Raw genomic sequence first — 23,545 nt, 5'->3', positions numbered from 1 at the left:
AGAGGATGGCATTTGTCCTTATGCAGATGGTTCAAGTCTGACATACTCCACATCTCTTAATTCCCCTCTAAAGACAGGCTGCAGAAAGGAGACATGGCTGAACCCTTCTCTCACTGCTGCAAAAAAACCCTCCACTAAGCCCTGTCTTACATGGCTTAGCTCACTCAAAGGCTTTCGCTCTTTCACACACAGATGTATAACATCCTAGTACATTTTTTGTTTACTCAGAGAAATAGATCCTGTTCCATTTAGAAAATCCAGAGGAAATAATTTCCCGATAATCTCATGGTATGAGACTGGGTGTCCTTTGGCTCCTAAGAAAACACTAAGTGGCTTTGATAAAAAGCCCATCCTCATCGCAGAGTTGCATGAAAGCTGCATTTAAGATTTAATGGCATTCCTCACCAATTTGCTGTAATTCTAATTAAAACATTGGAGTTGCTCCACTTAGAAGCATTTGCTCAACGACATCTCAGAGTGATTGAGATAAGAGAAGTCTCAGCAAGTGACAGCACTAATTTAACTTTTTCTGTTAAATAAAGAACAGTTAATTAAAATCTTTACCAGGTGGCATGCTGTGTGTAGGCTCTAGACAGATTTATCATGGTTTTCATTTTAAAATATTTCTGTGAACACATTTGCCGAGATAAATTATCTTGTCCAATAAAGCATCCTGGTCAAGGCTGCCGTTTTAACCATTACGTGAATCAAATAGTGTTGTACAAATGTTAGCATTGATTTTGACAAACAGCACCTTATATTGATTTATGACTTATATATCTCATTTATTATTAAAAAGCTCTCTTCTTTAGTTTCCTATTCCAGTTCTGGTATTTTTTGCATTTTAAATAGACAATTGTCGAGGAAATACTGAACACAAACTCATTAACTCATTAAATGTAGTTGGACAGATACCCCGAGTGAAGCAGAGAGTTGTAGGTGAACTGCTCCTGCACGGGCTCCATAGCAATCCAAGAAGAGACATCTAGACTCAAAGGCACATTTTGGAGTTGGATGAGGAGTTGATATTAAATGTTGCTTTTATGGAAAAGCAAGATTTCAGCCATTCCAAAGCTTTTAACTGAACAGCTGTCCTGGGAAACACCTGTCTAAAGGAAAAGGGATTACACTGTTATGATTTCCCAATTTACTCAGAAACTCAGTTATTCATATATGCACCCAGACGCACAAAAGCCAGACACAGTTCCCACTTTTTCCAACAAGCACGCAAAAAAGAGGTCCATCCTGTGGACAGGTCAGGTGAGACTGGTGCACGTAACTCCCAGGATCAACAAAGGGGTTAAACTTTTCCACTGCAGAGGCAGACACCAGGGCCTCAGAATGCCATCCATCTAGGTAGGACCCTTTCACAAATGCTTGCTATTTAGCCTGAAAAACACTTCATTATGTATACTACAAAAAAAAAAAAAACAAAAAACAGTCCAACTGAAAGAGCCACTGATTAATGGCCTAAATCTAAAAGACAGACTTGGGTTCAAACTCGTTTTCTGCCTGTGTCAGCTGAGACATCCAAAGAGAGGCTTGGAGCTATGCAGAATGAAGCAAGTTACCATCATTTCTACTGTTACAATCCATTGTTGGAGCCTCAATCAAGAAATGAGACTCCCTGGAATACGCTTAGCAAAACAGAACAAAAAAAGCTCTCCAGGCTGAGAGCTCCCTTGAATTGCAAGATGATAAGCAAACACAAAGAGTAACATGTTCATTTGAAGCAACAGTATCCAACTATTTTTAGCAGTGTTTGCCTTAGGGAACAAAAGGCTACTTTTCGCAATTCTGAATTAAACCCCCCCACCTCTAAACTACCTCCTTCCCTTCTCCTAAGAAGAGTTTGTATCAATGATCACTCCAGGGCAACTTCTCCGTCTTCTCTGCACCCCCCTCCCCCCCCTTAAAGTAGAGATCAACAGATGAGATATTATTCCACTCCAACAGATAGATTTTTATTTTGAATCACAGATTTGTACAGCCCTTTAATGACCCCCCTCCTGAGCATAAGATCAAGGCCTCTGTTCCCATTTATACAAGGACTAGACAAAAGTTTGATCAGAAGACTTTAGGATAAAGAAAAACATTTTCTAATACAAATGGCTTTATCATCTAGGAAAACCAATGCAAGTACTGAAGATTGCAAATGCTCCTGTGTGATATTTAGTGCACAGTCCTCATCACTGAGTTTCAGAGCATTTTAACTGATACATGGATGTTTCACACCATATATTCAAGACTTAAGATAGCTCTTGCAAAGAGGCCTTTTAAATATTCATGCCAGACAAATAAATGACAGCCACAATCAGCCTCGTGGGATTCTTGTGTCTATTATTAAACTGAGACAGCTACAGCATCTATCCAAAGGGTGAGTAGGATGCAGCCTCAGATTTTAGACATTGCCAGGATTTTGGGCTTCTGCCACTCATTATTATATATATCATGCTAGTATCAAGAAAATTGCAGTCTGTCCTGGTCTCTGTTGTCCTGTGCAAAGACTTGCAGCAGAAAGACATTTGAAAGTAAGACAGAGGATGTCAGAGCAATAAGCACCAAGTCCTTTTTTGGCATTTAAACATTTAAAAAACTATTAATTACCCTTTTGCTACCAATTTGGTATCAACTCCGGAACTTGCTATTCTTAAAGGAAAAGTATGAGTTCTAAAACTGAACTTCCCTCATTTGCAGAGGGGGGAAAGGATCCATTTGATTAACCCAAGCTGAATAAAGACACTGCCGCAGACCTGCTGTATTGAAGTCTCTTGTGCTAATCAGTATGGTACCGTCTCAGCTTCTTCTCTACTGTGTTCTGTGCAGTTGTTTTAAGCATCAGCTGCTAAAGAGCAAAAAGTATTTTTATGTGCATTGTTGCTAATAAAGACTTAAATGTCCTGTACTCTGGCAAGACTCCTCTCAACACACTTTTACACTGCCTGATCTATTTTAACAACCTTGGAATGATTCTCATAAAATCATAAAACTATAGAACAGTTTGGGTTGGAAGGGACCCTCAAAGCTCATCTTGTCCAAACCCTCTGCAATGAGCAAGGGCATCTTCAACTAGATCAGGTTGCCCAGAACTCCATCCAGCCTGGCCCTAGATGTCCCCAGGGATGGTGCATCCACCACCTCTCTGGGAAATCTCTTCTAATATTGCACCACCCTCACTGTAAAACATTTCTTCTTCACATCCAGGCCGAATCTCCCCTCTTTCAGTTTAACACCGTTACCCCTTGTCCTATCGCAACAGGCCCTGCTAAAAAGTCTCTTCCCATCTTTCATATAGGCTCCTTTTAACTACTGAAAGGCTGCAATAAGGTCTCCCTGGAGTCTTCTCCAGGCTGAACAATCCCATCTCTCTCAGCCTTTCCTCATAGGAGAGGTGTTCCATCCCTCTGACCATTTTTGATGGAGGCTAGTATCAGTGACTCCACCAAAACCAGCATTCAACAATTAAAAACGATAAAAATCCATCACAACCCAAGACTGCTGGGTTAGTCTTCAAATCTAGGACCATCACCACAGGCATACTTCCCAGCTGTAGCTCAGGACTCCAGCAACTGCGAAGTCTAATATAAGGCTACACCCAAGCACTCACAAAGGTGCTCCAAATTATGTTACTTCCTGCAGTCAACCGTTACATGTTTTGCTACCAACATTTTGCCTTCCCCTTCAGCATTACAAAGAAGTTGTCCCTTTGCTTCAGTGATGACAATGAGAAAATTCACAGCCAATTTCACAGCCTATTCTGCCCACACCTCACAGGCTTTGATGGAGCCGTGTGCGGCCAGCCTCCGGGCATTTACTTGGATGAAACCAGCACCGGCAGTGAGTGCTGCCCTCATAGATCTGACCCTGACAGGCTGGAGAGGCTTCTTTTCCCACGTTGCTGACTTCCTGAAAGGGAGTAAGAACAGCTCCAGAAAGCCAGAGTCACTCAACGGAAATATTTCCAGACTGCCAACTGAAGAGTAAAGAGGATTTCCAGACTGCAGTTTGAGGTCATTCAGTTTTTATTCGCTACACAAGCCACTCCACTTGGCAGAGAAGGAAGAAAGCCTCTTTCCCTAGCAACAAGTCATGTTGTACACACTGCTTATTCAAGGCTTTTATCCCAGAGGTAATAGACTTAGAGAAGGCTATTCTTAAGCACTAATAGGCTAAAAGAACTCAATTATTTTCATTTAAAGACTAACGAGGGTCTCTTGTGAGCTATTCACTTGTTACTTCAGGAACCATGTGGCACTTGTACCACATCTAAGTAAATAAAAGGAAGGGAGGGAAACAAAAAATAGGCACAGACACAGACCTCCTATGGTGCAGAACTTCTCTTTAACCAGGAAAAGAGAAAGATCTTCAAAAAGTCCATTACAGTACATAGAGCAGCACGTAAGGGTCAAGCTGTAGACAAAAAATATTACCATGTAACTGCTTATCATCCCTAATTGTTTGGAAATTTTTACAGTAGCATTTAGACTGAGGATGGGATGGAAAACCCTGTAATGCTGGTTTCCTCAGGCCACCATGATTAGTCTAATGCACAAGAGCTGCCTTCTGACAAGATTAAGAGATTACGTAAGATTACAAGAAAGAGGACCGCTATTATCAGCTTGTCATCTTCACTTTGGGGAAAGAGTCCTTGTGAAAGCTACCCACTTAATCTTCCTCTATGGCAAACCAAAACTGCCTGGACAAGCTTCTAATCACACCTTAAAAGCCTTAAAATGTATAAGGGGGCTGCTAACCATTGCAGGACAAAAAATTATTTCTGGTGTTTGAAAGCAAAGTTCCCTTCCTCGTGCTACCTGTAACACAATATTTTTGATTGAAGTAGCTGTTATTTTCTACTCATTTCCTCTTTGCCATTTAACATCGGGAACATGCCAATGAATAATAAACATTGGACATGGGTCAGGCTTTGTCTCATTCCTTCTAATTAAACAGACATACCCATAATCAAACTTCTCACTAGATATTCACAACTCATGAAGCAGGTATTATCACATATATGTAGAGCAACATGTATTGAAAATAAACGACTATTACAGCATTGTAGCTATGCATTCAACAGAAGATGTGAACTCTTTACGTTCAGAGTGTACCTCACAATAATCACCCTCAAAGAAGCTTTACTAAGAAACTCAGCATTCAATAGCAACATCTTAAGCACGAAAAGCTAACCACAAGATGAACTCTCTGTTTAAGTAATAAAGCTCATGTTCCAGAACATTTCCTGGAGATTAATGACCAGCTGAAGGAGTTGATAACCAGAAGCAAAGACAAGTGAATTCCCTAGGAAATGTTGCACACAGTCAAGCTTGCTACCCTTACTGGAGCTGGGGAATAAAAAAGAGACCACATTCTATTCACTGCCTGTCCTTAGGTCTCAATTGCTAAAATTACTACTACACTTTGACCATTTCAAAAAATGTGCATTTTATTAAGAAAAAAAATAAAAAGCAAATTTAAGTATCTGAAAGGCTCTCCTCCAAATGCAAGCCATTGCTGAAAACTCAAGTTCTTCTGTCCACTAGCCAGCATGTGAGGCAGCTCAGCAAACACTTAATATTTTATAGTTCAGTTTCACAGAACCTTGATAAAATATAGAATAATTGCCATATGGTCATGTGCTTTCTTTAAGCCAATATATTGATTTTTAATTTTTTCTTCATTAATGCTTTCTTGTGTTATTTTAATTATCCACTGTATCATCAGTGTTATCAGCAGCAGCATCAGATGACAAAGCAGCAAACTGCAGTTTTGTGCATTCAACTCATCCCTGAAAGGAGCTTCATTTTTCATAGAGTCAGTGTATCCAATTGAGCACTGAGAATTCATCACTTCCACTTCCACAAGTTTATCTCGGGTTTTATTTGCACATTCAGGTAAGTAATTTTAAGTTAGCAAAAGGCAGTCTGACTCCCAGTCTAAACGCCCAGGCTACTGAGTCGCTCTTTCACAAGTCAGAGTAAACATCTTTAGAAATGAGAAAACCTTGACTCCTGGTGTGCAGTAGAAATAGAAGCTATATCAAAATTGCCTCACAAAACACAGCAGTTACCTGCTGAAATTTATCTGGCAACACTAGCAGTCACTCCTCAGATTGTAATGGCTGAAAAGCATGGTCTTATCTTAGGCTATTTCATCAAAAGTTATCTGACCCGAAAAACCACCCACACTGCCTCCACACAGGGCAGCTGGCTGCACAGCATAATGCTTCCCTCACTTTTAAGACTTCCTTCTCATTGTAGCTATGTTATCATAAGCATTCTGCCATAAGCCTCATCACCACAATCAAGGACATGCATTCTACTCCAACAAGCTCTATTTTTTACTACAGTTGATAGATGGTGACAATGATCTCTAATTTATTGGGACTGTTACTCTCTTGATCCAAAACTGTTGGGAGCTGTCACCCGTGCTCATTCACCTTCTGTGTTTTAATGACATGGGACAGGGGAGACGCTTTCTGGAAAGTTCGTGCGGGAGTTAGCACTCTATGGTTTGATGAAATGATTCTGTAGAATTCAAAAGGGGATGATATATTCCTTAGAGAAATGTTTCAAGGTCATTAAACTTTTCAGTATTTCAGAGAAATCTCAAGTATAAAACAATAATATTTCTGTTCCACTCTTTCATTTTAAGTGACACACATTTCCATAAAGGTTATGAAGAATTTTAAGTTTGGAATTAACAGTTAATAAATTTGAATGTTAATCTCATTTGTTCCCCTCTTTAAACAGAAACTGTCCCTTGGTTTCACAATCTGATAAAAAAACATAGTAGCAGTGATTGCCTATACAAGAGCTGACAGTCCTGTGATGAAAAGTGCTAAGTGCAACACAGTATTGTTTAAAAATCCCTTGTAGATATCTTAAAAATCTATCAAAAATCTAGTAGCAAGGAAAAAAAACCAAACAAACAAACCAAACAAAAAAAATATATATTAGGCTCTTAACAGTGCTTGACTTTAAAATTGCTCCTTAAAAAGAAGTAGACACTAACATCCTACAAGATCATATAAAACAAACATTCATGTGGTCTGTTTTACAATGGTAGCAATTAGAGCAAAAGAGCATGGTGGTCCTTCTTATGCCTCCTATTTACATTAAATAATTAACAAGTAATAAGACTCATCACCAGAAAAAGCAGGAAAATTACTTGGTTAAGATACAAAGTATCTTTACACGATTTATATTTCAATAGAATACTCAAGAAAACAGGAAGTGGGGAGGTTCCTACATGAAGCATCTTAACATTCCACAGCCATGTCCCTTTTACTTCAGAATAACATGAAAGACATCTTTGCGCAATGCTAATTATTCTCTGTACTTGCCTACGTGGGAATATCTATAGGAAATAAACACAAACCAGCGCCTAACATCACAGTGCTAATATCTATAAAAGTATGCACATGAGAAGAGATGCTTTTTCATTTATGGCCTAAGCTAGGACTAGTCAGTCACTCACCCACTGATAATATCAGTCAAAACCAGAGCAGGTGGAAAGGAGCTACCCAGGCCTGCCTGCATCAATCCCAGTATTACTATGCAATTCCTACAGATGTCATCTCTTAGGAGAACACTTAAGATAATTGCCCATTTGTAAACACTTGATAGAGACTAGTTCCCTCTGTCACCAGCTCCATACAGTGTGCAAGGTCCAGTGTATTTTACTATTACACTCTGCAGTAATGGTATTTTACTATTACACTTACAGACTTGTAGAAAGGTATAAAAAGATCTGCCATTTTTACTTCCTCATAGTTGAGGGTACAGGGCCCTCACTCATTTTTTCAAGACAGGGCATCTACTGTCTCTTGTGAGAAATTAAAAATTACTGCATTACAGTAAGTTTTGTTTCCAGTTTACCCCAAACAAAGCTTATGGCTCCCTCCTGCAGCTAAGTGAAGCGCACAATGCAGATCAAAGAAATGACCATCTTACAGGAAAATTTTCTAGAGAAGAACTACAAAATTTCAAATGCAGATTCCTGCCAGCTGCACTTACATTCAATTTGCTGATAATTTAGAGAAAATACAAAAGGCATTTTATTAATCCTTAAAATAGTTACAACTTTTCTCACAGGTGCCTGGCACAGAACTGTCAACACCAGCAGCCATGCCACAGCCTTCAGACACCACGCATTACAAAAGGGTATTATCCTGAATCACCAGCTCACACGACTTGTGTTCCCTATCTTTGGCACACTTTCCTCAACCCATTAAGAATACACTGAGGGGCAACATCAAGGCATTTATGCAATTCAACCAAGCGCATCCAAGCTCTAAACACACTCGGATCCATGTGTTCTTAAGCAAGTTTATAAAGGCCATTTCCACCATTGTGATCCTAAATAATAAGAGCCAGGCTTCAATGAATAGTTGCCATTTTCATGAAGTCTTTATACCACACGCTGCCTCCATTCTCTGCAGCCACAGGGAGCTCAACCCTTTTTATCCCTTACAAAACATACTCCCTGGGTTTAAAAGAACATTCTTCTTTTAGAAAACAACTTTGTAGTTTCACCAAGGTGAACAGAAAATCTCATTCCTCTGCTCATTTTCACAGGATTGCTTGGGTTGCTCATGCATGCAAATGCTGAGTGCATTAAACTTTTCAGTCCTTCTTCTGGACGAATGTTTCTCTGTTTCCCACTAAAAGGAAGGCCTGATGCAGACAGCAACACAAAAAAGTAATTCCAGGAAAAGAGGATATTTATTTGTCCATCTTGCTAATGACAGAGCCTAGCATTTGCAATTACTCCTGCCATGACAATCTCAACCCAGGTTAAAAATCAGTGACTCAAGTATTATAACACCGATTACATAATTTACCTGGGGTTTTCTCTTCCCATATATGCAGCTGACAGTTTTGAAAAGGTCTTACCTTAATTAAGATTATCCTTGCATGCCACTTCAGGAAGAGTCAATGGCTTCATCTTAGGCAAAAAATTGACACACACAAAAATGTGCACCCTATTGTAGACTTAATCCACAGATTAAACTAATGACCATCAAGTCGATCCTTTTTCAATACGCTAAAAGCCCCCCACAAAATAAGGTCTGTATACTCTCAAAATATTAAATGCAATTGTTTTTTTCTTTCCAAATCCTATTAAAATATTATCTCTACATGCTTTCACTCACATTTCACAATGTTTTTAACTTAAAAAGTGTTTATTAAATTATTCATACACTAAAACTAACAGTGGATAATTGAAAATATTGAAAATATATATAAATTATATAAATATATATATAAAAATATATATATAAATATATATAATATATATTATATATATAATATATATAAATATATATATATATATATAAAAATATAATTGAAAATATATGAAAACCATAAACCTAGGCTTTTCCTTTTGGGCTACTAAATTTCTGCCCACAGAAGACTGCACAAGCCTTCATATATTTCACAAGCCACTGAACAGGTAACACTCTCTGAAATCACAGTTCAGAAACTGTTCATTTGGGTACCTGCCACACTAGGTATGGCAGATTATAATTTACAGCTCTACAACCTTCTCTTCCCCCAAGACCCCAACCTCAGCTTTGTTATTTCCAAACATTCCCAACACCCTCCCACCCCCAAGGTCTTTTTGACATTTCATCCTTCCACTCCACCAATGCAAAGGGTAAAGAATATGAAAGGACGGTGTTACCTGGAATAATACTAAGGTGTCAAACACTACTATTGTGTCAAAATACAACAGCATCCTAAGCATTCTTTGCATCAGAGTTTCTGATGCAAAATGGGACTTGTCACCAGAGGTAAGTGACAAAGGCATTAAAGTTTCTGCCACTCAGGAGAAACACAGGCATACACGGAGCACAACTCTCTTCACACTCACCTGAAGCATACATTTTTTCAGTGGGTATTCCTCCTTCATTACCAAGCTAATTCAGAAAGAGGTATATACACACGAGTAACAACAAATCTGTTTCTCTCTTTGAAGGGAGAAATGACCAGGCCTGAACACTGGTCACTACAGACTTTTTGAGCACATCAAAGCCCGTGTAAAACCTGTACCACCAGCAGTTAAGCAAAGGATAGCCCACAGTATGCTCTTAAGCAGCCCTAGGAGACACAGATGCTGTCTGATAACCCAATCATTAAGAGAAATTGCACAATGGCTGTGCTGCATTTCTCATCCAATGCAGGACAAGGAGCTTGCTAGCACACAGATGAAGAAAGTTAACTGTCTAAATAATTATCCCTGGCAAGCCAATAAACTCACACCTGACATTGCAGATTCCCAGTCATGTCTCCTGCACCCAAAGCTGCTTCTCTGAGATGCCAGCAAATTGTCTCCCTGCCCCTTTTCTGATATGCAGAAAAAGCTGTAATGATGTGTTTTGACGTTCTCCTTATTCTTACTTGTGTCTCCACATCATTTAGACAAAAATCATGCCTTCCTATGACTGTGTTTTTCAAACAAGCATTTGCAGAAATCCAGAGAAAACCAGCTATAATTGACTCTCTGCCTGGCATACACTGCTCTCAGGAACATCTCTCAACCATTACACAATCTGTTTTTTCATCCCTCCAGCTGTAACTGCTATTGTCTAGCATAATAATAAAAGAAGAAGAAAAAATAAAGGAAGATTCTTTTAAGATTCTATTCCATTTTCATGCCAATGAAAACTTGCCCAGGCACCCATTTCAGTGCCACCTTCTAAATTTTGGAGTCCCATGTGTGACATTCCTGGCAGGTAACATCAAGGTCTATTCTGAATCATTTAGGCCAGTCAGGAGTCCATAGAGCAGTTATTGTTTATTAATCTATTACTAACCTTAGTGGGTTTATTGGCTTGCATGGTTGTTTTGTTTGTTTTGTTGGTTTTGGGGGGCTTTGTTGGCTTGTTTTTTGTTTGGTGGTTTGGATGGTTTTTTTTTAATATATGTATAAATACAGTAGAAAGCCAGGATCTGCTCTTATTGCAGGATTTAGAGCATGCCCACTAACACTGCTTCCACTGTTACAACCTAAATAAGCCTTAAACAAAAAAAGACAGCAAAAGAAAAAATGTCACCACCCCAAAGAAAAAAAAAAAAAAAAAACAACAGTTTTAGCAGATATGAAATAAATATAAAAATATTTATATACCTTTGGAAAATTTGTGCAACAAAGTTTAAGTCAATTAAACTGAACCAAGAGTCATTAAAGTGATAGAATATGTTATGTATCGGGGGGTGGGGTGGAAGTAAATTTAACTCCTGAACTGCTACCATATTCATAAGCCCCCAAGTGACACCTCCACTCAGAAACACACAGCTACCATGTCACTTTAATAGCAAACATAGAGGCTGCTTTCACATGCTGGACTTCAGGTTCAGCACCTTTGTCAGCACCTGCATTTTCTTTGTATTGTGTGCAGACAATGCTTTTCAGAGTACTTAAATGCTTTGTTAGACAAGCTGGATACAAAACCTAAAACATTTTCTATTCCTACCTTGTCCAAGAAATTCTGGTTTTCTTAGAAAGAGCTCAAAGAAGGACACTGGATTTATTTGAAAGTAACATGAGCTTGGAGCTTCAAAGCAGGATCACTTACACTTCAGAGAGGAAGTCAAAAGACTCATCTCCAACACTCTACCATTCAAATACTACCTTTAGCATTTTCCTTTCAGACAGTCTTCTGTTAGTTCTTTTCTTAGAGAAGCACAGCTTCTTGCCTCTTCCCCAGCAAAACTCCACCACTCCCTCAAATCCAGCCTGACCCACGGCGAGTCTGAGCTCAGCAACCCTTCCTGCTACCACCTCACTCCTGCTGGGCACACAGCAGCCAAACTGTTGGCTGTCTGTGCGAGCAGCTAATAGAAAAATCTGTCATTCAACCTTCTCACTGATTACACACGCATTAATAGACTCCACAATGTGCAGGAATTCTTTTCTGGAAAATATCTATTATTCACAGCCACCCTACATAAAAAGCTTTTATGCTGTTCCTGAAAGTTTACAACACACTGGGGACCTGCTGGACACAGTTCACAGCATAAGGAAGGTGGGGGGGGAATGCCTTTAGCTGGTTTCATTCTTCAGCAGCCATTTGTCCCATTGCTGACATTACCACCAATTTGAGAGAAGCCTATGTATTGTTCTAGCATCTCAGAAATGCCTTGGCATTTTACCGTCTGGCTTGTTTAACATTATTATTCTATTGCCAAATGTTAATTTAAAAGAGTCTGCACACTGAAACTTAAGAGGGCATTCTGTAGAAAAGCCCCTTTGTCCCTGTATCATCCACACAGCATACCTTCATGAGCTCTACTGTGAGCTGCCTAAGGTTTTAAAAACAATAGTGGCTGAAGTCTTTTATGAGAAAGCACTAAAAGCCAAATACTGAAGCTAATGCCATTTGCAGATGCACACTGTGTCTCACAAGTTGAGCCAAGCAGCATAACGCAGGCAAATACTTATCCTCTGAAGAAAACTGAGAATGCAAAGAATGGTGGTTAACAGATTAATGAAAGTCTTACCAGCTCTGGAAGTCCTGCTCTTCCTCCCCACACCTGCAGTGAAATCCTGGTCCTGTTCTCTAGCCACTCATTTAATGTGCTCTTCCCTCAATCTCAGATTACATTCTTTGAGCCTACACAACACGGCTAAATTTTCTCATGCAGGCCCTGCTGACACTTCATTCCCCATCCCAAGGTCAAATGCTTACATTCGCATCCAAACTCCCACAGCACCATGTGCAAGCCCCATACAGCTCTGCATGCATATATTTAACCCCTCTCTGAATTTCCCCCTGCTTGCACCCTCTTGAAGCTGCCAGATCAAATTCACACTCTCCACCTAGTCAGCTGGACCAGTTCACATTTGAACTAGATCCGCAAAGCACTTTCTCACTGGGATCCCACTACTGGGCAGTGTCCATCTCATGTTGTCTTTCCACCAGTACACCCATTCCAGCAGCAAAGAGATGGCAGGACAGGGGTGATGGAAATCCATCATCCATGCCCTGCAGATGGTCTCAGTCCTGATACGTGGATGCTGCTAGAGGAAACCAAGTGTAATTAGTACTTAAGGGCCTTTCACCCCTGCCTTTCTCCTCCTACTTCCCCAACTCTGCCTCTCCTCCAAAGCACAGTGGGACAGCAAGGAAGAGGAGCAGAACACTGTGGATATTTACAGTGGAGAAAACAATATAAATTAAAACCAAACTAAAGAAAGGACACTTTCTGGCAGACTCCACCGAAGTCAAATATGCAAGCTTGCTCTTTTCTTCAATGGAAACACTTTATTTTGGGTAACAGGGTAACCTGAAAGCTTATGAAGGAATATCTGCTTAGGTACCCATATGAACTCAAGTTTTTTGAAGTAAAAAATGTCTGGAAAGCATCCTGCATTTCTAAGGTCCTGTAGCATACTGGAGACATACAACTGTTGATCACTGCACTGGATGCAAGTCACGTGTCTGCCATTACAGAGAACAACTGAATTACCATGCACTGCTTTTGAGAGCTGCACTAAATGTCTGATACTTAAACATATTCAGGAAGGAAAGTATTTGAGAAATATTGGAACATTCAGAGAAAATAATTTTGTTGTAAATACAATGAATATGCATTATTTGACTATTTAAACCCTTTCAACTTCTGAAATCTGGTGCATTTAAACAGCAGTACTGCTGGTTTTGTAACAGAGACCCCGTGTTACCCAGAAAGATAATGGGACAGCAAACTGAGCAGGACCCCCAGCAATGGAAAAGACATTGAGAGACACAGTTGTAGTACAGCTCCACACACAACACTCCATTTTGTTAGGATAAAATTTCTCCAATAATTCGAAGAACAGCTCACATATAAGCTATTATGAACAGTATCATCAGTGTCTGAACATCAGGATTTTCGACAGGCCATAAATAACCATGGAAGTCCCAGTGCTGTCATCTTCTGAGGTACCAAGAAAAGTAGCATTTTAACCTAGCAGACCTTCCTTCTAATTAAACATTTAATTAGAAATACTACTGTGCTTATATGTGAGTCATCATATCAAAAAAGTGCAAGAATACAGCTGTGTTGGAATGCAAGCCAAGAGTGGGTATGCTGATTTTACTTTGTGTTTTTTCATGGCGTCTTAGTAACTTAATTAACTTTACTCACAATGTTAAATACTCTCACATTTAGACATTTAATCAGCCTTTTGTGCATTCAGAGCAGTAGGTATGTTTTCTTCACTCAGTTAATTGGATACTTCTTTCCAGTGTAGCAAAGGGACACTGAAATAATCACCCTGTTTGCTAGACCAGCTATTACACTACAGAGGTTAAAACAAATGCCCTTGTTTGGTTATAAAAGTGAATATAACCTGTTTCTTGCAATCACAAACACATCCACAGGTCTAGTGGGAAACATTACCTAATACCAACAGTCACACTGCATTGGTCTTAAAATCCTAGTTTCACACATGAGTGAAGGCTGAGCTTTCACGCTCCAAAGTCACAAATGCCTTGGAAAATGTAAAGCTCCTGCTTGCAGAGCAGAAGGGAAAACGACCAGGCCTTCTCTTTCCAGTGCTCTTTCCAGTGAAGACTGCTCCACAGCTGACAAGAACCAGGGATAGCACTGATGTTTGCTAGACTTACTAATTATATTGGCACAAGTACTTTGTTAGAAGTTGGAGACTATTTTAAGAAAAAAAAAAAAGCTTACCATTTCCTCTTTGACATAAGATGTGAATCCTTGTCTGCAACTGCTGAGAACAGCTTGGTTACTCATAAAATGCTAGACTGGTATTCACCAATGGCAATTCACCTATTCACCTTGGTAAGAGCTAGAGGGTAGAAATTTATTTTATGCATTTCTTCTTACCGTCACATTATAAAATACTGAAGATTCATTTTACTCTGTACCCTCTACTTCAGCTCAGGTTAACCTATTCAAAAATGAAGCAATTAGCCAGAAAATTGAAAGCCAAATACTTCAGTATATCAAAAAGGCTGACACAGAGGCTCTGTAAGCTTTATTTTTCAGCTGTGAATCGTACTTATTTTTCCCAGATCGTGTTGGCTAAATCAATGACATTATATAAATACAGAAAGAAAATTAAGAAACACACCTGGAATAACACTCAAACCAAGGAAACAAAAGGAAAAAGATCTTCTGTTGATTTGAAGTTAGTTAAATGCAACATATATGTTTTACAGCCTGGACTATGAATGAAGTCTAATATTAGACTTCCAGACAAATCTGTGAATTCTCATACTAAACAACATACCTCCAGGAGTCCATTGTTATGCACGTCTTGCTGAGCCTCACGCCCATCATAGCAAGATACTTGGGGACAGAAGAGTTTTAATACTGTATGGAACTTCACACCTTCATTTAAAGGGAACAAAGTAGTTTTGATGTTCATGAGACTGATCTGGCATTCTCAAGAAGCACAAAGAAGGTTACAGCACAGTAAACTTCACAGTGCTACATCTCGTTTTCTTTCCCAGCACTACTGTACATCTCATCCCAGCTCTATCCCTGGCCATCCTCTCTGCTCTTAAACATTTATGTAAGGAACTGTGCAAACAGATTCGTCTCAGTCTGTCTTTTTCCTTTTCTGGGAAGCGCTAACAGGAGTTGTAACTAATACAAATCATTATAGCATTTCTCATGAGGTGTTTTCTCAATAAGTTCCTCTAGGCAATCTTTTCCCTGTTGAAAGGAATTATTTCTGTAACACAATGTTTATATAGCACAAAGTCTGTTTCACTCATGGGAAACTAGATCATTACACTGAATTTAAAAGTATGAAGATGAAAAGGTAATACTGCATTCAACAAAAGATAGCAAGAAAAGCTGAGACTCGTTGTCAGCTTTATTTAACCATAAATCACTTTATGGTTAGTAATTACATATTAGAAATAAAAGGGTTTATAATATATTTTATCATATATATTAGATATTTATATATAATTATATCTATAAACATATAAAAATATACAATTAAATACATCATTACACAAGTATTATTTATATATAATTTATAATATGTACTCTAATATAAAATGTACTGAGCAGCAACTTTGTTTGCAGAAAAAGTATCAGAAGAAACACAGCACATAAGTAATTTGCTAAATATACTTTCAGCTTGCAAAAGCTAAAGAGTTTCAGTAATTGCTGGTACACAATGGGATAGGTATCACTTTTCAGCCCAGGGAGGAAATCTGGCACCTTAACAATAGGCAGTATGTGGCAAATAGTAACTTTCATAAGAATTACAGACAGAAGTTTTTAACAATATCCTTTCTCCCCACAAATACTAAACCTCTTCTTCAGGTATGGAATATCATTTTTTTGCTTCCAAGTGAGGAAAAAGCAAAGAAGGAACAAGCGAAAATTGCAAATGTGTCTCATTCTCACTCCAAGACATCTAAATACTTCCATGTCTTTTTCAAGCTGTTCCTTTACTTTTTCTTTTTGCATCTTGCTAGAGTATTTGTGCTTTTTAGAATGTATTTTTAAGGTACTAAAGATATGATTAAAAAGCAAAAAAAGGAGCTGATCCCCACCAAAGACCAAATGGGCAGCCTGGTGGGTGGCCTCTATGCTCTTCTCAGCATAAGCATAGAAACACACTATTTACTAATAGATACAGGACCATGGCATGCAGGCTTTTCATTGCTCCCCATCCTTCACACATCCACCACTATTTCAAGGTTGAAACAGTCATCCCTCCAAAGTAAAGGAGACCTCCCATTTTTCCTTTGCTTATGGGAAGAAATGAAAACTTAAGTTTGAAGCAACAGACATAACGAAAACACAAAGGGAAAAGGAGCAGGTAAGGAATCCTAAAACAGAGCTGACACCTATGGATTAGGTGAAGAAAGCCTATACTGCAAGGCCATCATACAAGAAGATTCTTGTGAGATCCCCACTGTATTCTGGCAAATCCACATACAGGAGCTTACTAAAGTATCAGCTCATTACTTAAACCACAGCCTCATGTCTGTTTTCTATCACCTGCATTACCAAATCATTACACTAATTTCATGTCAACAGGTTTCCAAAACACATCTCTGTGTCTGTGGAACTCTTCAATTGCTCCTTGTCATTATTCAAGAGTTAAAAGCATTTGCTTTTTCTTGGAGATGCTGCGATTACTCACCCAGAGCAGGAGCTCTTTGTGTGCAGCTGCATATGCTTTTAATGGGGTTTATTCTGCAGCCAAAGCAGTAACAGAGAAAGCTTTTGTTAACTCAACGTTTGTGCTGCAAGTCTGCTGAAAAGGATGTCCCTCCAGTATTAGAAGTTAATTTAGCTGCTTCTGCTACCATTCAACCCTTGGCCTCTGTTCTGAGGCTGCCAGCACAAATACAACCTGTGATGGCCATTCTCATAAACTTGTTCTGTATGAAGGGATCTGAAATGTCTGGCTCAGCTTGATCAGGGAGACGTGTCAACCCAAAAGCTCTAATAACCAAGACATCAAGCAAGAGGCTTTTTTCGCCCACAGTGTCTATGTTACATAGCTTGTTGTCAACATTTTGATGCATTTGAACTTGCACAGGATTTAATGTGATGAACCTGAGCTCACAGAGAAGAGCATTTATGCAGTCCCGCTGAATGAAGCTGAAAACAGTGGACTTGGACAAATGCTGCTAAAAAAATTGTTGCTAGATTCAGTCCTCAGTTACTACAGCTGCAACATTAAATAAGTCCTTCAGCAATATGCAAGAAAATAATCAAGCACACCTAGGATTCCTTTAAATAGGGATGTTAACTATGGCCTACACAAGACAACACAGCACCAATTGAACTTTTCAACATTTCAAACATTCTTTTCATAGCATACACTAAGATAGTGGTACCCGCAGGAGTGCCAGCTTATGAATTGATCAAACGTCACTGAATTTGATCAGTTAGGTTCCAAACTACAACAGCCATGTCTATTATCTCAATTGTTAGCCCTTAGACAAGACAAACTTGTCACATAGCTTCTGCTACGCAAATTATTGGAGTGCAAAAGAAAAACTTTAATGTCCTGGTTTCAGTTAGGATAGAATAAATTTTCTTCCTAGTAGCTGTGTTTTGGCTTCAGTCTGAGAACAAAGCTGATAACACACTGATGTTTTAGTTGTTGCTTGGTAGCGCTCAAGGACTTTTCAGTCTCTCAAGCTCTGCCAGTGAGGAGGGGCACAAGAAGCTGGGAGGAAGCAATGGCAGGACACTTGACCCAAACTACCCAAAGCGGTATTCCATACCACAGCATGTCATGCCCAGTGTATAAACTGGGGGGAGTTACCCAGAAGGCCAGGTCGCTGCTTGGGTCAGCCTGGGTATCAGCCACGGGGGGGTGAGCAACTGTATTGTGCATCACTACTGTTTGTTGGTGGGTTTTTAGTTTCATCTCTCTGCTTTTATTATTTCCATTTTTAATATCAATATTATGTTGTACTTTATGTCAATTATTAAACTGTTCTTATCTCAAGCCATGGTTTTTACTCACTTTCCAGTTCTCCTTCCCATCCCACTGTGGGGAGTGCTGGTGGTGGTGAGTGAGCGGCTGCGTGATACTTAGTTACCAGTTGGGTATAAACTACAACATTTACCCTTAAAATGGTTAAGGCTCCACATATGCTTGAAAATGAAAGCATTCAGTTTACTTAAAGATGAATTTAGAGATTGATTTCCACGGAATTTCACCTCATACCCTCACAAGTGCTGCATAGCAGAATTCACATTAGTTGCTTTACGCTACTGGTACAACAGCTATTAAGCAAGGAAAGCTAGACAGAAACATGTAGAGCGGACCACTGCTGCCTGACTGAATATAACACAAGGCACTGCACTGCACTAGAGTTGATAATACAAAACCACCCACATGACTAAGAATTTATAGTTTAGCAGCTTTCAGACAAGAAGGTAGTAACAATGAAACAAGCAATGATAACCACCACAATGTAACCAACAGCAGCCTGACACTCTCCTTACTCCTCTACACAACTTCACTAGCCTGTTAAATATACATTCACTAGCATTCACCAGAAACTAACTTTTTGTCTGGCAGGCAACAGAGAAAAGCAGGGAGTATCTCCTCTCTCCTCTATGCCCCAAATCCTGTCAACTGGCATGATCCAGAAATGGAGAAGGAAGAAGGGAAGGAAAGATGGTGCAAGCATACAAAAGAAATGCAAGACTCAAGACAGTTACATACAGCCTTGGCAGCCCCACCACGATGGAAAAGCAGTTTTGTATCATGCAGTGGCTTCTTAACATCTGGGAGTATTGCTCATCCATGAAATGCAGTGAAGCATACTAAGGGTTTAACTTTACTTCAGAGTTAGTGAGCTATTACAAACAAGCTGGTTTCCTAGTCCCACAAAGCAAAAGGTGGGGGCAGTTCTCTGAACATTTGGACTAAGCAGATGCACTGGCCACCAGGAACTGAAATTAAGCTGTTGGCTAGCTTACATCTCACTAGGACAACTATCTTTTCCCATCAAACAGCAGCTGTTGTCTGAGTCTAATTATACACACAGTTTATACAACTCACAGTAGCACACTTGAGAGCTTTAGCTCTGAATGCACACATGGTCAGTGGTGCTAGCATTTTCGATCAATGCCATGAGGTATTTTTGCTTTGTTCTATTATAAAAATATTTACTAGAACTTATTTCCAATTTTGGATTAATGAAAGACAGAGAAGTACGGAAAGATGCATTTGTTTTTCCCAAATGGCTTTGCAAGAGGTCCTAGGGCTGTACTGCCTGCCACATAAGCAGGCAGAATCAGGTGGTATCATCTTTTCTTTACCATCTTGACTTTCCTAGTATGGTTATAACAATAGAAAGTCCCAGTGGACTATGCAAGTCCAAATACCTTGAAAGGTTCATATTTCCCACCTACAAAACTGTCTCAACTCAAGCAATTTTGAACTTCAGTCACTGGACTAGTTTTCTGAAGCCTAAGATAAGATGGACACATTCTCAGATTTACACAGCATCTAGGCCCACTGTTTTATATTTTGGGGCAGGTGGATGTCAAAATGCATTGAAGAGGCTGTGGAAAATACATGCAAACTTTTAGTTTTAGTTTAAACTGAAGATCTACTCAGGCAGCCAGTGGAACTGCTGAGGGCATGGGGAATAGGAGGTAACCATTTAATCTGCTATTTTTCAAGCCATGAAATGGGATTGGGCACACTGAACCATGTCAGAGAGCAACAGCCTTACATCTGGCCATTTCTGAATAGTATAGATACTGGGAGAGGTAGGGGAGCAAGTTATTTTGCCAGCCAATGTGTTTGGAAGCAAAAGAAAACCCAGTGGAAGCTGGGGTCAGATCTCAATCAGAACAGGGAGAACAGCAGCAATGCAAGGACAAAGACTGCACCTGAGAGCTGTTTTGAAAATTCACTGAAGTTCAGAGAGAAGTAAAAGCTACAAGCCCTCAGGAATGAAGTATGCACAGATTCTAAACTAATTAGTACAAAAGCAGGATAGTAGTTTGTAGATGGTACCAGTACAGTCACAGACAATGACACAACTGCTACACTGCTCCTTGCATTGAACTGAAACTTAAAAACCATCTTCTTGGGGAAACTGAATTTCCAACTGCATAATCTGGGGCAAAGCACTGGGAATTGCCTGATTTTAGCACAGAATCCATAACCTTGCACAGTGTTTGGTGACATTCCTGTAATTAACATGCAGTTAATGCTGGAGGAGAAACCTTTTTTCTTCCTGTGACAATTTTCAAGACTTCTACTGGGCTAAGCCCAAGGCCTCCTAAGTTTTTCAAAAGAATAATCACTGAAAATTCAAGGCCATATTTTTGGTCTGAAAGATGCAAAAAAAAAAGGGGATTAAAGTTGGAATTCAAGCCTCCAACTTGAGTACCTCAGTAACTGATCTTGTGGCTATTCATCTCAGGCTGAGGACAGAAATTCAGTCCTGTGAATTTGAGAAACCTTTTGCAAGCAACAGAATAATGCTGTAAGAAACACCCTATTTTCAATTAAACTTAGCATTACCACAGTAATCCTTTTAGTACAAAATTCCCATGGGTATCTATCCACAAAACTGTATTACACCTTTAAAAACACATAAATCACTGCAGGAAAAAAAAAAAAAAGTCACTATGAATAAGTTGCTGAAACCTACTGCAGTAAATTACTTAAAAACTTACAAAGGCATACAGGTATTAGAAACAGCAGAACCTTCTACTGTACATAAAAGCTAATACCTATCTTTCAATAACCATCCCTATACTCCAGAAGTTTCAGTGCTTCAGTTACAAAAGCCTGCTTATATTCATGTACTTGAGGAGACATTCCGTGAAATCCACAAAAAAAGATCCAAAGCAGTCTGGGGCTTCCACTTCACTCTTCACACTGAATAGCTACTGCTCAGTGCGGGTAGCAGCTCACCACGTGAGAGAGACCAAGCTTTAGATGACTGCCTGTTGCCATGCCAGGTCATATCTGTTTCTGTCTCACACAGTAAAAACCATGAGATTCTGCTATTCACATTAGGCAGGAAACAACTCTTCCTGCCTCATCTGAAAGTCAATCAGTGACAGAGTTAAGAAGTCAATTTTTAGTTTAAAACTTGAGAGACCTTATGTTCAGTGGATGTAGATCAAGAAAGATCAGAAAAGAAAAAAATGCCCTTGTCATAAATAGCAAGGTATGTTACACAGAGGCTTCTCTTCCTTCAACTAAGTGTTTCAAGAAACAGGATATATCATTACACCAGGAACATACAGCTAACCCAAAATCTGCTTCTAGTTTGCACAAGTACAAAACTGGAAGAAGCAGTACCCTACTTTAGTGAGCTTATGCAAAGTCATAAGCCATGAAGGGAAAGAAAATAAAGGAGAGCTCACACTCCAGACTGCTGAATTACCATGGGTTAACAAGAACAACCAAGCCACAAGTGCGCCAAGCTCGCTGCTCCTACACTGGTAAGGATTCATCCCATAGCACACATCCATCCCAAGACCATTTCTATTTCTTAGACTAATAGCAAGTGTTGTACCTAAAAATAAAAAAATAAAAAAAAAAATCAAAAAATCAAAAAAACATTACTAGTGTTCTGGACACTTGCTGTTTTCACATCAAATCCCCTACTTTGCTCCATAGAGTTTTGAGCCTGGCCCACAAAGGCAAGCATGCAGTGACTTGGTGCTTCACATCCTCTCCTACACAGGAGCAAGGGACCTGCTCTTACACATCATGGCAGTATCTATTGAGAAGTTGTTCTGCTTGCTATGCTGCTCTTCAGTACTCACACTAAAGCTGGTTCTTGTAGCTTTCCAAAGACAAGGACCAGAGCAAATAGTACTCTGCTCTCCCTTACTAAAAATCCTCTAGGCAAGAAGGAGAGGTGTTGATTTCTTGTGATGCAGTTCTGAAGTGCATATACAGTTAGGTTTTTTTCCTCTAGCCAGAAATGTTATCCATTCCCTTTTAACTTGTAAAAAAAGCATGATGCTCAATCCTTATCATGTCCAATATTAATACTGAAGATTTCCCCTACCGACAGGCTAAGTTTCAAATTATGTAATTGTTACATTAATTTCTATATAACATATTCATTAGAAGCTTTATATTAATTTTAAAATGAAACTGAAATCTGTAATGTTCCTTTTAATGCCATTAAATGGATTTTTCTGTCAATGAATTTTTTACATAAATTGAGTTAAAAGAGGCAGGCATATTTTGCCAGAAAGCAATACTTCAGAATATTCTGTTTGCAGCTGTATTTACAATTCCAGCTGCCACTTACTTACAGTTTCAATCAAAGACCAATTAAAATTCCACATTTAAGATTCACACCTTAGCATTCAAATCTGCTGTCCCTTCCCAGGGTTTGTCTAAGATGCTGTGAGCCACTGAATACTGCTTAGCATTACGTACACCAAACAGTTAAGAACTAGAATCTAGAGGATAAAAACTGTGCAGCAAATGTTCAGAATGGGATATAAACTGAAATAGCAGATCATCATCTGCTTTCAGGCCTACATCAAGTATTTCTTGAAAGCTAGTTCATAGTTCTTTAAGATCTCTCTACTGTAAACACCTCAAATTCAAGACCATGAACCAAGTTGAGTGGCAATGACATAAAGTAAGTGCCTAAGACTAAAACACTACTTTGACTGGATAAACTTGCCCATTTACAACCTCATACTGATGGTGCTCCATCACTACAGGTTACCTGGTTTTGCTTCCGTAAACACACTTCCTCAGTAACACCAGGAGAGTGTAACAGCAAAGCTGCAAGGAGATGATGCTTGGAAGCTCTCTCCTGTTGCTTATGAAACTACACAAAGATTATACTGTCTTACTGAGAAGGTGCTGACTTCCTCTGCCCATCTTCAGTTAAGACCATGCCAACCCAAAAACAGATAGAGAAGTCAACCACAGACAGAGAAAAAAACAAGAAATACATTTTCGTGGTCTGCTTTTAAACAACAGCTGTACTGTGAAAGGGGGAATGTTAAATGCCAATTTCTTTCAGCTGCCCACATTTCAAGTTTGGATAGCTGACCTTCAGATCTAGCATAATACTAGCTTT

The 23,545-nt window shown here is 39.2% G+C and overlaps 1 protein-coding gene across 2 annotated transcripts in view; it reads right to left on the bottom strand.

The window, feature by feature from the left end:
- Positions 1-23,545, bottom strand: part of ARHGAP24 (Rho GTPase activating protein 24) — a 180,417-nt gene that overhangs the window by 144,370 nt on the left and 12,502 nt on the right. Inside the window, exon 1 of one of the 2 annotated variants that reach the window (XM_061479790.1) lies at positions 9,880-10,038. The exons of the other annotated variant lie outside the window; for it this stretch is intronic. Coding sequence (XP_061335774.1) covers positions 9,880-9,918 — 39 coding nt within the window. The 5' untranslated portion in view covers positions 9,919-10,038. Of the gene's footprint in view, positions 1-9,879; positions 10,039-23,545 lie in introns of those variants that run through there. 2 annotated transcript variants of the gene reach the window in all.

The sequence above is a fragment of the Pezoporus flaviventris genome, unplaced genomic scaffold (assembly GCF_033815535.1).
Source record: "Pezoporus flaviventris isolate CSIRO_AGI_PZ_B2104156 unplaced genomic scaffold, CSIRO_AGI_Pfla_v1 ptg000002l, whole genome shotgun sequence".
Classification (NCBI taxonomy): domain Eukaryota; kingdom Metazoa; phylum Chordata; class Aves; order Psittaciformes; family Psittacidae; genus Pezoporus; species Pezoporus flaviventris.
Note: the sequence above shows the minus strand (reverse complement) of the source record. Positions and strands in the feature narration are given on the sequence as shown.